This window comes from Hordeum vulgare, chromosome 4H (assembly GCF_904849725.1).
Source record: "Hordeum vulgare subsp. vulgare chromosome 4H, MorexV3_pseudomolecules_assembly, whole genome shotgun sequence".
Classification (NCBI taxonomy): Eukaryota; Viridiplantae; Streptophyta; class Magnoliopsida; order Poales; family Poaceae; genus Hordeum; species Hordeum vulgare.
Genome location: NC_058521.1, coordinates 599,826,604 through 599,844,152, shown reverse-complemented (window position 1 = coordinate 599,844,152; position 17,549 = coordinate 599,826,604). Strand labels below are relative to the sequence as shown.

Sequence of the window (17,549 nt, the reverse complement as noted above, 5' to 3'; positions counted from 1 at the left end):
TATCATTAGGCTTATGTTCATCACCCGATTGTGTTTCAGCATCAGAAACAGAGACATCGTTTGGAGTCTCGGGTGTAACAGCAACAGGGTTGCTAGCGTGCAAGTTCCTATCATCTTTCTTCTTCCTAGGATGACTAGGTGCATCAGTGCTAACTCCTTGAGAATCTTGTTCAATTCTCTTAGGATGGCCCTCAGGATACAAAGGTTCCTGGGTCATTCTACAGCCTCTAGTGACGACTCTGACAGAATTGTCATTCATCTCATTGAGCAAGTCATTCTAAGCCTTAAGTACTTGTTCTACCTGAGTAGTAATCATAGAGGCATGTTTACTCAAGAGCTTAAGATCATTGACATTTCTGTCCACACAAGCACTTAAATGACTAAGCATACCAGCATTCTGTTCCAATTGTCTGCTAACATAATCACTGAAACTCTGTTGTTTGGCAACAAAGTTATCAAATTCATCCAGGCATAAGCTAGCAGGTTTATCAAAAGGAATATCACTCTCATTGAATCTACGAAGAGAATTTACCTCTACTACCTGTATCGGGTTATCAAGACCATGGATCTCTTCGATAGGTGGTAGATTTTTGACATCTTCAGATTTAGTGCCTTTCTCTTTCATAGATTTCTTAGCTTCTTGCATATCTTCAGGACTGAGGAACAGAATACCTCTTTTCTTCAGAGTTGGATTTGGAGGTGGTTCGGGAATAGTCCAAGCATTCTCATTGCACAAGATATTATTCAATAGGATCTCAACTTGTTCTACGGTTCGTTCCCTAAAAACACAACAAGCACAACTATCTAGGTGGTCTCTAGAAGCATCGGTTAGTCCATTATAGAAGATATCCAGTATTTCATTCTTCTCAAGAGGGTGATCAGGCAAAGCATTCAGTAGCTGGACGAGCCTCCCCCAAGCTTGTGGGAGACTCTCTTGTTCAACTTGCGCAAAGTTGTATATTTTCTGCAAGGCAGCTTGCTTTTTATGGGCAGGGAAATATTTATCAAAGAAGTAGTAGATCATATCCTGGGGGCTATGCACACAACCAGGAGCAAGAGAAGTGAACCAAGTCTGAGCATCATCCTTTAGCGAGAAAGGAAACAACTTAAGGATATAGTAGTGGCGGATCTTTTCCTCACTAGTGAATAGGGTGGCTATATCATGGAGTTTGGTAAGATGTGCTACAACCGTTTCAGACTCATAACCGTGAAAAGGCTCAGATTCGACCAGAGTAATTAACTAAGGGTCGACAGAGAATTCATAATCCTTATCGGTCACAAAGATAGGCGAAGTAGCAAACTTCGGGTCTTATTTCATCCTAGCGTTCAAAGATTTTTCTTTGCACTCGCGCAGTAATTTCTCAACATCATAGCTATCCTTACAAGCAAGAAAGTCCTCAACTATCTCTCCCTCCATAACATAACCCTCAACCATATCAGGCAATTCATATCTAGGACAGCTAGTTCTAGCAGGCAAAATAGCAGGTTCTACTTCAATAGTATCAGCAGTTTCAGAAGTATCATCATATCTAGCAGCAACTCTAGCAATTTGTGCATCAAGGAATGCACCTAGTGGCACAGCAGTATCAACCATAGCATCATCATAAGCATCATGGGCAGCAGAAGTAGCATCATCAAGCACATGCGACATATCAAGATTTCTAGCAGGAGGTGATGTCGCAAACTTACTCATAACTGAAGGTGAATCAAGTGCAGAGCTAGATGGCAGTTCCTTACTTGTCCTCGTAGTTGAGGGCAAGACTTTACTTCTTGGATCTTTCGGATTCCTCATAGTGATCAGCAGACGTAAATCCCAAGTGACTCAGAGAATATAGCTATGCCTCCCCGGCAACGGCGCCAGAAAAAGGTCTTGATAACCCACAAGTATAGGGGATTGCAACAGTTTTCGAGGGTACAGTATTCAACAAAAATTTATTGATTCGACACAAGGGGAAGCCAAAGAATATTCTCAAGTATTAGCGATTGAGTTGTCAATTCAACCACACCAAAAAAGATTTAGTATCTGCAGCAAAGTATCAGTAGCAAGGTAGTATGATAGCAACAGTAGCAACAGTAACCAGTAGCAGCAAAGTGATAGCAGTAGCGACAGAGTAACAGTAGCAGCAGTGACAGCAGTAGCGATAGAGTAACAGTAGCAGCAGCGACAGCAGTAGCGGCAAAGTAACATAGCAAGGACCAGTAGGAAAAACTCGTACGCATTGGATCAATGATGGATGATTATGCCGGATGCTATTCATCATGCAACAGTTATAACACGAAGAGATAAGTAACTACCTCCAGTTCGTCAATGTAATGTAGGCATGTATTCCGTATGTAGTCATACGTGCTTAGGGAAAAGAATTTGCATGACATCTATTGTCCATCCCTCCGGTGGCAGCGGGGTCCTAATGGAAACTACGGGATAGTAAGTGTCGTGGGTATAAGCCTGGCAGTAGATGTGTAGGGTACGGATGAGATGGGCAGAGTCCTAGCTACGGCGAGGTTGTATGAGTTCAGGCCCCTCTACGGTGGAGGTAATAGCCCTACGTCTCAGTGCTCTCGGAGCTTGTTACCGAGTGTAATATGGAGTACAATGTTTTTCTAACCCTTTTACCAGTGGGGGAGGGCGGCTTATATAGAGTGTGCTGCCCTCCACAACGGTTCTGATTCAAGGGTGGAGTAGTGGCGATTGAATGCATACGTTACAGGTAACGTATGCTCTAAATGCTAGTAAATGCACCCGGAAACGTACAGCAGTTTCCCTCGAGAGAGGTTATGGCGCACCGAGTGTATCCAGTCGGTAGGCCCGGTGTCCTCCGAATGTTAGTCTCCGACTGGATGATTCTGGGCCTGTTACCGACTGGATGATGGGGGCACCTTAATACAGTCGGGGCAGACTTAAGGTCCTGTCCTTTGTGTGGGGTAGTCCTTGGGTAGGACGTGTAGGGCAGGCCTATGACCCTACCCTAGGACTATGACCCCATCATTAGTCCCCGAATGGAATGGGGTTGAAACGTAGAAGCGGTGCTTGAGGTTCAGATTCGACTGAACTAGGTTCGGCTTGGGCGTTGCTTGCCTCTATCCATTTTATCTCTCTCGACCAACGCTCTGAGTGGAAGTGCTTGCGGAAGAGACTGTCGGGAACCGAGTGATTCCACGACATCTTTTGATGCGACCGGTCAACTGACAGCGGCGGATTTCCCGGGATCTCAAATTTCGGGTTCCGCGCGCTCTACGGAGGCGACGTCAGCGCGCTCAAGTAGCGCCTGACTCCTCGATCCTTGCGCCTTCAACTCCTCCACTGATATCGCCGCGGCTGGTTGGGTAGATAAGATTTCGGGCCCGCTCGCCAGCGACCGAGTCGGTGCTCTATTTAAATCTGGGCGACGAGACTCCTCGGTTACGCTCGCCGAATCCTTCGCTCTTTCCTCCTCCGTCTTCCTCGCCACCTCCTGTACTCAGACACCCCTCTCTTCCTCTCCTTCTCGAGAGCTCACCGTCGCCTCCATGACCAAAGGTCAGACCAGCAAGATGGAGGCGAGGAAGAAGAAGGGCAAGGCGGCGGCTACTCAGCGGCGGCAGCGGCCGTTGCCGGTGGGGTGGATCCAGGGAGACTTTCTCCCCTCCACGGTGACGGAGGGGGACCTGGTGGAGCTGGTAGAGCACGGCCTGCTCGCGCATAAGTCCTGGAGGTTGTCGGCGGACGACAAGGTCGAGCCGGCGCCACGGGAGGGGGAGCGCGTCTTGCTCCTCAGCCATGTTCACAGAGGTTTTTCTCTTCCTCCGCATCCCTTCTTCAAAGGCATCATGAACCACTTTGGCGAGCCACTCGGAGTGGTGAACCTCGCGAATGAATTTGGCAGCTAGCAGCTTAGCCACCTCTTCTCTGATTGCCTTCCTCTTGTGCGCGGCGGACCAGCGCAGGCGCTCTCGGACAGGCCGAGCAGCGGGATCCACATGCAGTCGGTGCTCAGCCAACTCCCTAGGTACACCCGGCATGTCAGATGGCTTCCATGCGAAGATGTCCTAGTTCCCACGGAGGAACTGGGTGAGCTCGGCTTCCTATTTAGGATCTAGGGTGGTGGAGATGTTCGTCGGCGCGGCAGACTCGTCCGTTGGGTGGATGCTGACCTTCTTAGTCTCTCCCGCCGACTGGAACGCAGACTAAGAAGCTGGCTTCTTTGAGCGCATTAACTCGGCAGGGTCGACTGTCTTCTTGTATTCTTCGAGCTCGAGTACAGCCATCTGCTGGTCGGCAATCCTTGATCCTTCTTGCAGACACTCCTCGGCTCGCTGGCGGTTGCCGGTGATGGTGATGACGCCTTTTGGACCGGGCATTTTCAACTTCAAGTACACATAGCACGGGCGTGCCATGAAACTCACGTATGCCGGGCAGCCCAGAATTGCATGGTAAGCGCTCTGGAAATCCACCACCTCAAACGTGAGCTTCTCTTTGCGAAAATTCTTGTCAGAGTCGAAGATGACTTCCAATGCAATCTGGCCGAGTGACATGGCCTTCCGTCCAGGGATGACTCCGTGGAACTGCATATTGCTCTCGCTGAGTCTGGACATCGGAATGCCCATCCCCTTGAGAGTGTCGGCGTACATAATATTCAGTCCGCTACCGCCGTCCATGAGGACTTTGCGCAGTCGGACTCCTTCCACCACCGGGTCGACGACCAGAGCCTGCCTTCCTGGGGTGGGGACATGTGTTGGATGACCCGACTGGTCGAAGGTGATCGCAGTCTGAGACCATTTGAGAAACTTGGGGGCAGTCGGAACGACCATGTTGACTTCTCTGTTCACCAACTTCAGTCGACTCTTGCTTTCGACGTCAGCAAAAATCATGAGGGTTGCATGGACTTGGGGGAATGGATCCTCCTTGTCCTCCTCATCTTGTTCGGGATTCTTCTCACTCGGCTGCCCTTCGCTGAACCCCTGGATCAAGAGACGGCACTGCCGAGTGGTGTGCTTCGCGTATATGGGGTTGCCTTCCTCGTCCATCTTCGTGTGAACTGGACAAGGCTGGTCCAGGATGGGATTGTTGAAAGTCTTCTTCTTGGGGGTGAACTGCGCTTTCCCTTTGCCCTTGAACTTGGCGCTGGTTACAGCTGCAGCTTCTGCTTGCGGTGTGGGCGGAACCTTTTGTTTCTGCTTCCGAATGTTACCTCCATCGACATCGCCAACTGTCTTGTGTTTGCCGCTCCGGATGCGGTCCTCTTCTTCGCCATTTGCGTAGCGAGTCGCTATCTCCATCATCTTGCTCATGGAGATGTCGCTCGTTCGACCGAACTTCAAGTACAGTTCTCTGTACCGCACGCCTGCCTTGAAGGCGCAGACTGCTTGATGCTCGGTGATGTTCTCCACCGTGTGGTAAAGAGTCGTCCATCGCTGGATGAAGTCGCGCAAGGGCTCATTCGGCTTCTGGACACAGTGTTGAAGCTCCACAAGACCTGCAAGGCGCTTGCACGTCCCTTCGAAGGTTCTGATGAACACTCGGGCTAGATCTGCCCAACTGTAAATGCTTGAGGGGGCCAACTGGTTCAGCCAAGCTCGAGTCGAGCCGTCGAGCATCAGAGGGAGGTGCTTCATAGCGACATGGTCGTCTCCTCCTCCGATCTGGACTGCCACTCGGTAGTCGTCTAGCCATGTTTCGGGCTTGGACTCTCCTGAGAATTTACCGATTCCCGCTGCCAATCGGAAGTTGGGCGGGATATCAGTCGAGCGAATGGCTCGACTAAAACACTCGGGGCCGGACACGATGGTCCTACTTCCACTCGGATGGTCCATATCGCGACCATCGCGGTGGGCTCGACCCATGTCGACTCTTCGCTGGGCGATTCGCCCCCTTGCGTCGGGTCTTGGGTCGTAAGTGTCGCCGACCGAACGCCGATCATCATGATGTCGGGACCCATAGGGCCCACCCCGTGGAGGGGTGCGTGAGCGGCGGCGATACTGATGAGAACCAGGGCTGTGAACCGATCGATGCGTGTTTGCATGGACGGAACTATTGTGGATCCAATTGTGTGACTGGGAGACTGCCGAATTCTGCTGCTGCGTCGTGCGCAACAGAGCTCAGATTTGCTCGATTCCCCTTCCTGCCTCTGAATCAGTCGGCTGGAGGGAATCGGCAATCTGGGCAGCCGCGGCCAAGTTGAGGAGAGGTGTGCGGAACAACTCCACGTTGCTTCGTCGAGTGTGTCGACTGGCAGAACGACGAGGCGGACGACGCGCACCGGATGCTTCGCCGATTTCACCTCGGTCGGCTTGACGAGGATTTTCGTGGGAGTTGGCCATGTGTACTTCTGCTGCAGGCCCACGACCCGCGTACTCGGAAGGGAGCTCAGTCGGAACTGAGCCCGAGCACTGGGAGCGTGGGGCGACCACAACAGACTCCAGAACTGCCACCTGAGAAGACGCGATCTGGTGCGCCCGGGCATGTTGCACCCAACGTTGGAGACGTGGACTGCGGGACCGCTTACTGCGGCGACTGATGAAGGTGCAAGCCGGCAATGGAGCCGATTGTTGAAGAAGAAGAATGTCGCGAGCGCCGGCACAGAAGTGCGTGGCCCCGCGACGGGGAAGCGCCTCGACGTCGAGAGGTGCCTCCCGAAGCCACGCCGAATCGTCGACGACGAAGGAGAGAGCACCGAAGAGGATCTGGTGACCCATGCTCGAATCTCCACCGGACGACATGACGAAAGGAAGTAGTCGCAAACTCGCCGGAAGTCGCTTAGACGCCTGCCCCACGGTGGGCGCCAACTGTCGTCGGTATAAGCCTGACAGTAGATGTGTAGGGTACGGATGAGATGGGCAGAGTCCTAGCTACGGCGAGGTTGTATGAGTTCAGGCCCCTCTATGGTGGAGGTAATAGCCCTACGTCTCAGTGCTCTCGGAGCTTGTTACCGAGTGTAATATGGAGTACAATGTTTTTCTAACCCTTTTACCAGTGGGGGAGGGCGGCTTATATAGAGTGCGCTGCCCTCCACAACGGTTCTGATTCAAGGGTGGAGTAGTGGCGATTGAATGCATACGTTACAGGTAACATATGCTCTAAATGCTAGTAAATGCACCCGGAAACGTACAGCGGTTTCCCTCCAGAGAGGTTACGGCGCACCGAGTGTATCCAGTCGGTAGGCCCGGTGTCCTCCGAATGTTAGTCTCCGACTGGATGATTCTCGGCCTGTTACCGACTGGATGATGGGGGCACCTTAATACAGTCGGGGCAGACTTAAGGTCTTGTCCTTTGTGTGGGGTAGTCCTTGGGTAGGACATGTAGGGCAGGCCTATGACCCTACCCTAGGACTATGACCCCATCAGTAAGGTTCTCCTTTTAATAAAGAACCAGACCAACGCATTAACACTTAGTGAATACATGAACTCCTCATACTACGGTCATCTCCGGGAGTGATTCCGGCTATTGTCACTCCGGGGTTGCCGGGTCATAACATATAGTAGGTGACTACTGTTGGGGAACGTCGCATGGGAAACAAAAATTTTCCTACGCGCATGAAGACCTATCATGGTGATGTCCGTCTACGAGAGGGGATTTCCGATCTACGTACCCTTGTAGATCGCACAGCAGAAGCATTAATAAACGCGGTTGATGTAGTGGAACGTCCTCACGTCACTCGATCCGCCCCGCGAACCGTCCCATGAACCGTCCCGCGATCCGTCCCACGATCCGCTCCGATCTAGTGCCGAACGGACGGCACCTCCGCATTCAGCACACGTACAGCTCGACGATGATCTCGGCCTTCTTGATCCAGCAAGAGAGACAGAGAGGTAGATGAGTTCTCCGGCAGCGTGACGGCGCTCCGGAGGTTGGTGGTGATCTAATCTCTGCAGGGCTCCGCCCGAGCTCCGCAGAAACGCGATCTAGAGGTAAAACCGTGGAGGTATGTGGTCGGGCTGTCGTGGCAAAAGTTGTCTCAAATCAGCCCTAATAGCTCCATATATATAGGAGGAGGGGAGGGGAGGCTTGCCTTGAGGCCCAAGGAGCCCCAAGGGCTGCGCACCAAGGAGGAGGAGGAGTCCACCTCCAATCCTAGTCCAACTAGGATTGGAAGCTGGAGTACTTCCCTTCCTTCCCACCTTTTTTTCTTTTCTCTTTGATTTTCTATCTATGGCACATAGGGCCTTCTTGGACTGTCCCACCAGCCCACCAAGGGCTGGTGCGCCACCCTCAAGGCCTATGGGCTTATCCGGGGTGGGCTGCCCCCCCCCCCCCGGTGAACATCTGGAACCCATTCGTCATTCCCGGTTCATTCCCGGTAACTCCGAAAACCTTCCGGTAATCAAATGAGGTCATCCTATATATCAATCTTCATTTCTGGGCCATTCTGGAAACCCTCGTGACGTCCGTGATCTCATCCGGGACTCCGAACAACATTCGGTAACCAACCATATAACTCAAATACGCATAAAACAACGTAGAACCTTAAGTGTGCAGACCCCGCGGGTTCGAGAACTATGTAGACATGACCCGAGAGACTCCTCGGTCAATATCCAATAGCGGGACCTGGATGCCCATATTGGATCCTACATATTCTCCGAAGATCTTATCGGTTGAACCTCAGTGTCAAGGATTCATATAATCCCGTATGTCATTCCCTTTGTCCTTCGGTATGTTACTTGCCCGAGATTTGATCGTCAGTATCCGCATACCTATTTCAATCTCGTTTACCGGCAAGTCTCTTTACTCATTCCGTAATACAAGATCCCATGGCTTACACTAAGTCACATTGCTTGCAAGGCTTGTGTGTGATGTTGTATTACCGAGTGGGCCCCGAGATACCTCTCCGTCACACGGAGTGACAAATCCCAGTCTTGATCCATACTAACTCAACGGACACCTTCGGAGATACCTGTAGAGCATATTTATAGTCACCCAGTTACGTTGCGACGTTTGATACACACAAAGCATTCCTCCGGTGTCAGTGAGTTATATGATCTCATGGTCATAGGAACAAATACTTGACACGCAGAAAACAGTAGCAACAAAATAACACGATCAACATGCTATGTCTATTAGTTTGGGTCTAGTCCATCACATGATTCTCCTAATGATGTGATCCCGTTATCAAGTGACAACACTTGCCTATTGTCAGGAAACCTTGACCATCTTTGATCAACGAGCTAGTCAACTAGAGGCTTACTAGGGACATTGTTTTTTCTATGTATCCACACAAGTATTGTGTTTCCAATCAATACAATTATAACATGGATAATAAACGATTATCATGAACAAAGAAATATAATAATAACTAATTTATTATTGCCTCTAGGGCATATTTCCAACAACTACAACTTGCAAGATAGGATCAAGAACACACATATATTGGCGACAACATAATAGGTTCAGATCTGAAATCATGGCACTCGGTCCCTAGTGACAAGCATTAAGCATGGCAAAGTAGTAGCAACATCAATCTCATAACATAGTGGATACTAGGGATCAATCCCCGTCAAAACTAACTCGATTACATGATAGATCTCATCCAACCCATCACCGTCCAACAAGCCTACGATGAGATTACTCACGAACGGTGAAGAGCATCATGGAATTGGCGATGAAGGAAGAATGGTGATGATGATGGCGACGATCTCCCCTCTCCGGAGCCGAGAACGGACTTCAGGTCTGCCCTCCAGATGAAGAACGGGAGGTGGAGGCGCCTCCGTATCGTAAAATGTGATGAAGTCTTCTCCCTAATTTTATTTCCGGACGAAAGGGACTAAATAGAGCTGAGAGTGGAGGCGGTGGAGCTTCATGGGCCCTACAAGCCTGCCAGGCGCGGCCAGGGGGGTGCGTGGTGGGCTTGTGGGCTCTCAGCTCCACCCCTCCGGTTGATTCTTACGCTAGTATTTTTTATATATTCCACAAAAAATCCCCATAAATTTCTAGGTCATTCCGAGAACTTTTATTTCTGCGCAAAAACAACACCATGGCAATTTTGGTGAAAACAACGTTAGTCCGGGTTAGTTCCATTCAAATCATGCAAATTAGAGTCCAAAACAAGGGCAAAAGAGTTTGGAAAAGTAGATACGACGGTGACGTATCATCGTGCTTGTTCGTAATCTCAAATGATAGGATCTCTATGGCCCATATGGCAATTCGGTCGGTGGTGTCCTTGTTGTTAATGATATCATTCAATGGTACTTCCGATATCATAGTGACCGCACATTCCTGGTAAGAGTGTCATTGTTTATGGACGAGGACCACCAGTTTATATAGCCACCTGGTGATCTAGGGTTACATACAATCGACCTCCTAATATGGGTGTCTTGACCGACCTAGTCTACTTTACTTGGACGCCACGCTGGTCTTCGGTTCTCTCCTCCTTGAATATGAGATGACCACACAATCCGGCCTCCAATTTGTACGGCCCATTAAGTCGGCTACCCGAGGACCCCTTAATCTCGGACTCTCTCAGGGGGTCTATGCGGCGAACATGGAGAAGCACTCTCTATCGACACGGGAAAAGTATCGGGCAGGGCACCTCAAGGAGGCGATATTAGCTTGGGTCAAAAGTGTTTCAATGTCCCAATGTTCTCTCCCACCGGTTGAGAAGATTGCAGAGAGGCAGTTCACTGGCCTCGCACTGTGCATCCTTGTGGAAGAAACCCCGAATGAGAGGCTGAGGATCTGGCCCGGAATGTGTCCAACCACCATATATACCCACGTCCTCTGAGGTTGTGCAATGGGCTCTTAGAGAGACCAAATCTCCAATTCTAGAGCAAGAGGCCCGTTCGTCCCCGTTCGTTCCATCAAGTACTAATGCATATAGTATGTGCGGCTTCTACTAACGGTGTGCGTGTTGAACATCGGCCGACACTCATTTCACTCATATTTATTGTTATTAATTATTGTGATGCACTTGTTATACATTATAACTACCACTTCTAAAATTTCATTAATCTGAAATCATTGTAATGTAGTCCGTGTATGTGGATCAAGATTCAAACTAGAATTTATTTATCAAATGCAATATGATGATATGATCAAGGTGCCATATGTTGTAATTCAATCTTGTGGGAATGCAACAATAGCATTGGCGAGCAATAGAAAATGGTCGCCACAGGAACACGCAAATCATGTAGCGGGCAACACCCAGTGTTGTGGCGGGCACGCCCTGCGAGCCTTGCCCGTCATTGATGGGATTTTCCCACCCTTCACTTCTTGGCATTCCTAAAGTAGTGTTGGGGTTTGGTAAATGAAGTACCGTTGTATAATTTAAAAGGTGATGAATCACTGTTCCCAGACGCATAACATACATCCGTGAAGGTTTGAGGGGCCAGATTGAAGTTACACTACTGGTATGAAAAAGCTAGATACAGTAATTTGAAGTATTGCACTCGTACAAAAACATAGAAGCATAAGGTTTTTTTTGCTTTGAAGTCCACGGGAATCATTCCTTGGCCAAACTTTTTTTATTCTAGAAAGTTCTGATTTTTTTGCACTTCTTTTCGATCACTAAATTACTTTTGATTAGGGGTGGAGCATGGAGTTTTGAATAGGGATGTAAGCAATGGTGGTGATATGGACCGGAGTCACATGATGTTCACTAGTGACCTCTCTCTCCCAAAAAACGATAAACAACTATGTTTGGGTAAACGAATTACAGTTGGGCAATTGACAGAATCATAAACGCACCGCAATACTAATTATGCTACTTGATAGTTAGATGTTCAATAGTAATGGGCAGTACGCCAAGACAAGTGGACCGTTTATTCATCAGCATCTACTTACTAATCATCCACCTTGAGATATCTATCCAGAACATCTCGCTGGTATTAAGTTGCGAGCCCCATCCAAAGTGTAAACTCAAAGCAATGGACAATTGCATTAACGAACTATGCATAAAGTAAACAATCTTGCAACCGTGGTCACAAGCACCGTTGTTTTCTCCCTGGTGGCAACATCACATCCCCTAGTCTCATGTTTTTGTCACTCAAGCTAGACATCGAGGGGCATGAACCCAAAATCATGCATAACGCTCCATGTTGAAGTTACAATCTACTACTCAGCCAAAGCAATAAATAGCAATGGAGAACATGCATGAATCACTAAGGAACATAATATAAAAGGATAATCAAATATATAACTCATAACAATTTGAACATAATCTCATAATCCATTGGATCCCAACAAACCGAGCATAGCAATGACAAGAGAATTACATAAATGCCTTGATCATGTAGGACAGCTCACAAGGGCTAATCATGGAAGCACAAGATTGGAGAGAAGACATCACACAACTACTGGTCATAGACTCATGCTTAAAGGAGGACTACTCACGACAGGTCCAGGAAGCGTCATGGCGGTGGAGAAACTCCCGGAGGTGAATCCTTCCTCCGGCAGGGTGCCGGGAAGAGGTCTCCTAATGCTCCCGATCTTAGAAGCGCTGCGGCGGCGGAACGATTCAGAAATTCACGATTCTAGATCCTCTGGAAGGGTTTCCTCTCGGAGGAGTACATATAGGCCAAAGGAGGGCGTCACAAGAGGTGGGACCCACGCAGGTGGCTTGTGGGCGCGGCCAGGGGCCAGGCCGCGCCGGAAGGTCGCGTGGGCACGAACTGGCCCCCCTTTGGCCCATCTTCGGTGATCTGGAAGCTTCCGGCACGCTGATTTTTATATATTTTCTCGGGATTTTTGGGGCTTCGGAAAATTGGGTAAAATCCCCTCCAAAAAAGACATTAGCACACAGAAACTGGCACTGGATGCACTGAGTTAGTAGGTTAGTCCAGATATGTGTAAAAAGATATAAAAGTGTAGCAAAACATATAACAATGTCACCCAAAAGATCATGGAACAAGTAGAAATTATAGATACGTTTGGGACGTATCACTCGTCAATCGTTAAGATTTCTTGCAGTTATGTGGCGGCGCTACTGACCAGCCCTCCACGGGTGTTGCCTTGAAGATGCGCTGCCCAATTTTTGTGACCAGCGTGACGACCTAGCATGTTTGAAGGCTATGGGTGGAGCTTGATTCAGGCGGGGCAGAGTGTATGGGGCATGGCTTGTCCATTAGTACATCGAGGACCGACCTGGTCCTTATCCGTGCTCTCTTCGTTGAATGTATGGAGATGACTTGCCCCGTGAGCGGCGGTGTGCGCTTTGTCCGGATTTGTCTAGTTCGCTCAGTCAAGCTAGGATCATTGCACATTTGCTGTATTTTCCAAGTGCTTTCCATGGCGCAGTATTTGAGCACTAGGTTTGATAGCTCGACGAGGGTTGGAATCCAACGACGGGAGAGGGCATTGAGGATGGCCACATCTCGACAATGAAGTTGTAAGGCGCTAATAAGCTCCTATTTATCGCGACCCTCAGTCTTGTTGTTGAGGAGGAATCTAGTGCAGAAGTAGTGTACTGTTTCCCCTGGTGGCTGCGTGACTTCACATGGGACTGATAAACCGAACTCTTTCACTTTGTGCTCGAGTTGGGTGATGGGTGGGAAAAGATTTTGAGTTCCCGTGAGTTGTAGGTCTGAGATCTCGGTGGCCGCGTCCCTAGCTGGATCACGCGCCGGATTAGCCACTGGCCCCGAAGTAGTGCCGAGGCTAGATAGATACTTCGGATTATCGGGTAAGTCCGGGTGATCGGTGACCGGGACGTACACTGTCTTTAATTCTGGTAGCCGGTGCAGGGGGTCCTTAACACAACACTTGACAATCTTGATCAGATGCGTGGTGGGCGGGACATGAATTTCCCAGTCGTCGGGTCTGATCCTCGATCTGATTGTGGATCGTATCCGGATTGTGTGTCATGCCCATGGCTTGGATCTGGTCGAGTAGTTCATGTAGTATCGGGGTTTCGGCGGAGTTCATGTCGCCTGTAAGTTTGGGGTTAGCATGTGTCACCGGTGCTCCGACGTTGCTCAAGGTCGCCTATGAGGTGTAATCGGCTGAGACGAGTTCGGGCGTGTTGAACACGTCGGGCTCTAAGGCCGAAGTAGGGATGAAGGTCGTCCCAGTGGCGAGATCCGCAACTTCCGAAGACGAAGCATCGGGACCTGTGATTTCTTTGAAAGGAGCTACAAATCTTGTTAACACCAGGTCTCCCCAGGGGTCAGTGCTGAACTCTAGGCTCCCGATCTTGACTTCCTGACCGGGGGTAGAATTCCTGACCTGGCCAAGACGGTCGGCCGGATTGGCGTGCAGAACGACGCTTCCAAATGCGAAGTTCTGTCCGCGAACGAAAACGTCCTTGTTGAGGATCTCGTCGCTAATGACTAAGCGTGCCATCGATCCTTCCGGCGATCCAATCAGTGGAACTCTCAATGAAAGCACCATTATCGATGTCAAAACTGGCAGATCTCGCGTAGGGAGTCCCAAACTTTGGACCTTGGATCGATGGGTTGCACGAGAAAGGGGGAAACAATATTTACCCAGGTTCGGGCCCTCTTGAGGAGGTAAAACCCTATGTCCTTTTTCATTTTGTTGATGTGGATGGTGATTACAGAGTTGATCTACCTCGAGATGGTATGAGCTAAGCCCTAGATGAGTCAACCTGGCTACATGGACGAGGACCCCCGTTTATATAGCCACCTGGGGATCTAGAGTTACATACAACTGACCTCCTGATATGGGCGGCTCGACCGACCTAGTCTACTTTACTTGGACACCACGCGCGGTCTTCGGTGCTCTCTTGCTTGAATATGAGATGACCACACAATTCGGCCTCCAATTAGTATGGCCCATTAAGTCAGCCTCGTCATAGCAAGCCGACTACCTGAGTATCCCTTAATCCCGGACTCTCTTAGGGGGTGTCTGTGGCAGACATGGAGAAGCAATCTCTATCGACACGGGAAAAGTATCGGACAGGGCACCTCAAGGAGGCGATATTAGGTTGGGTCAAAAGTGTTCCAATGTTCCATTGTTCTCTCCCAGCGGTTGAGAAGATTGCAGAGAGGCGGTTCACTGACCTCACAGTGTGCATCCTTGTGGAGGCGACCCCGAATGAGAGGCTGAGGATCTGGCCGGGTATGAGTACAACCACCATACCCACGCGGGTTGTGCGATGGGCTGTTCCAGAGGTCAAATCTCCAATTCTAGAGCAAAAAGATCGTTGGTCCCCGTTCGTTCCATCAAGTACTAATGCATATAGTATGTGCGGCTTCTACTAACGGTGTGCGTGTTGAACATCGGCCGACACTCATTTCACTCATATTTATTGTTATTAATTATTGTGATGCACTTGTTATACATTATAACTACCACTTCTAAAATTTCATTAATCTGAAATCATTGTAATGTAGTCCGTGTATGTGGATCAAGGTTCAAACCAGAATTTATATATCAAATGCAATATGATGATATGACAAACCGAACCGGGACTAGTGAGGTGAACCGAACCGGGACCAATGCCCCGACAAACCGAACCGGGACCAATGCCTGGCATTGGTCCCGGTTTTCATTTGAACCGGGACTAATGGTCTTTCGGCCCTCGGCCAAAAGACCCCTTTTCTACTAGTGAATGCAATATGATGATATGATCCAGGTGCAATATGTTGTAATTCAATCATGTGGGCTCGTAGCAATAGCATTGGCGAGCAATAGAAAATAGCCGTCACAGAAACACGCAACTCATGTGGCGAGCGTGTGGATCGGATGGCTACCCGTATAGATCGGACGGTTGTCCATGTGTCGGAAGAGCCCCTCGGGTGACGGCCCAAGGACAACGGCGTGTTTTTTTTGGCTTTGAAGTACAAGTTCTGATTTTTTTGCACTTCTTTTCGATCACTAAATTACTTTTGAATAGGGGTGGAGCTGGAGCACCGAGTGCTCCCTCTCACCACCCTCATAGGCATACGGATGTATCCGAATGCATGCCGCAATCAGCCTCACGTACGGCCAGGGCCATGGCCAGCACGCACACGCGACCCATGCATAACGGAAGTCGGGAGAGGTCAGACACCAAGAGCCCCTCGGGTGACGGCGAGCCGCGTCTGCATGCCACGGACATGCTCGCCCAGCGTTCACGGCCAGCCGCTTACGCCACCGACATGGCCGGAGCGTCGTCCCCGGTTTGGTCGCTCCCTGTTGATCTGGCTTATCCTATATATAAAAAACTACCCATCCATCGCAGATACACAGCAGCAACAGAGAAACCAAGACCTAGCAAATCAACTCAAGATGGCGTCCTCGTCGGCGCTGCTGGTTGCGGCGGTGTTGGCCGTGGTCGTGTGCGGCGCGCACGGCATCGCCAAGGTTCCCTGTGGCCCCAACATCACGGCGACCTACGTCAGCGAGTGGAAAGATGCCAAGACGACGTGGTACGGCAAGCCGACGGGCGCCGGGCCCAAGGACAACGGCGGCGCCTGCGGGTACAAGGAGGTGGACAAGGCCCCCTTCTTCGGCATGACCTCCTGCGGCAACGTCCCCATCTTCAAGGACGGCCGCGGCTGCGGCTCCTGCTTCGAGCTCAAGTGCACCAAGCCCGAGGCCTGCTCCGGCGAGCCCACCATCGTCACCATCACCGACAAGAACGAGGAGCCCATCGCGGCGTACCACTTCGACCTGTCCGGCCATGCCTTCGGCACCATGGCCAAGAAGGGCCAGGAGCAGAAGCTGCGCGACGCCGGCGAGGTGGAGATCAAGTTCCGCCGCGTCAAGTGCAAGTACCCGGAGGGCACCAAGGTGAACTTCCACGTGGAGAAGGGCTCCAGCCCCAACTACCTCGCCCTGGTTGTCAAGTTCCTCCAGGGCGACGGCGACGTGGTGGCCGTGGACATCAAGCCCAAGGGCAAGGACAAGTGGATCGAGCTCAAGGAGTCGTGGGGAGCCGTTTGGAGGATCGACACACCTGACAAGCTCATCGGCCCATTCTCCGTCCGCTACACCACCGAGGGCGGCACCAAGACCGTCGCCGAGGACGTCATCCCCGAGGGCTGGAAGCCCGACACCTCCTACGAGACCAAGTGAAGTCAAGAACAAGATGCATGACTCTTCTCTTCCGGCCACCTTAATTCATTCATTCATTTTGGCTCAAGAAGAAGAAGAAGAAACCAGCTAGACGCACATATCATATAGGAGTCCTGCATCTGCATGCATGACGAAGGTCATTCGTGCTGTCTGTATAGGGAGAGGGTCATTCATGCATGGACACCTAATACTTTGAGGCCCTGTTTGTTTCATAAGTCCTAGGACTTTTTTAAGTCCCAACTTATAAGTCATAAGTCCCTACCTGTTTGTTTACAGGGACTTATAAGTCCCGAGTCCCTACCTGTTTGTTTACGGGGACTTATAAGTCCATGTTGCACCTAATGCAGTACTCGATCAAGCTGAGACGTAGGTACCATACCAGGATATTTACTAGCGAACCTGCAGATGAACTAGCGATCAAGTCGAGTACTGTGGACGAACTAGCGAACCTGCAGACGAACTAGGGAGACGAGGCGGCGGCCGGGCGGCGTCGGGGCGGGCGGCGGCCGGGCGGCGTCGGGGCGGAAGGCGGCCGGGCGGCGTCGGGGCGGCGGCGTCGGGGCGAGCGGGCGGTGGGGCGGCGGCGTCGCGGCGAGCGGGCGGCGGCGCGGCGGCGTCGGGGCGA

The 17,549-nt window shown here is 50.5% G+C and overlaps 1 protein-coding gene across 1 annotated transcript; it reads left to right on the top strand.

The window, feature by feature from the left end:
* Positions 1 to 16,096: 16,096 nt before the first annotated feature.
* Positions 16,097 to 17,176, top strand: LOC123447483 (major pollen allergen Hol l 1-like). Its single transcript, XM_045124088.1, has one exon. It carries the CDS (start codon positions 16,136 to 16,138, stop codon positions 16,922 to 16,924), a length of 789 nt encoding a protein of 262 aa, XP_044980023.1. The 5' UTR covers positions 16,097 to 16,135; the 3' UTR covers positions 16,925 to 17,176.
* The last annotated feature ends 373 nt before the right edge of the window (positions 17,177 to 17,549 follow it).

Bases quoted from the DNA above. Each gene is read 5' to 3' on its own strand.
- LOC123447483 (XM_045124088.1), top strand. From the start codon at position 16,136: ATGGCGTCCTCGTCGGCGCTGCTGGTTGCGGCGGTGTTGGCCGTGGTC.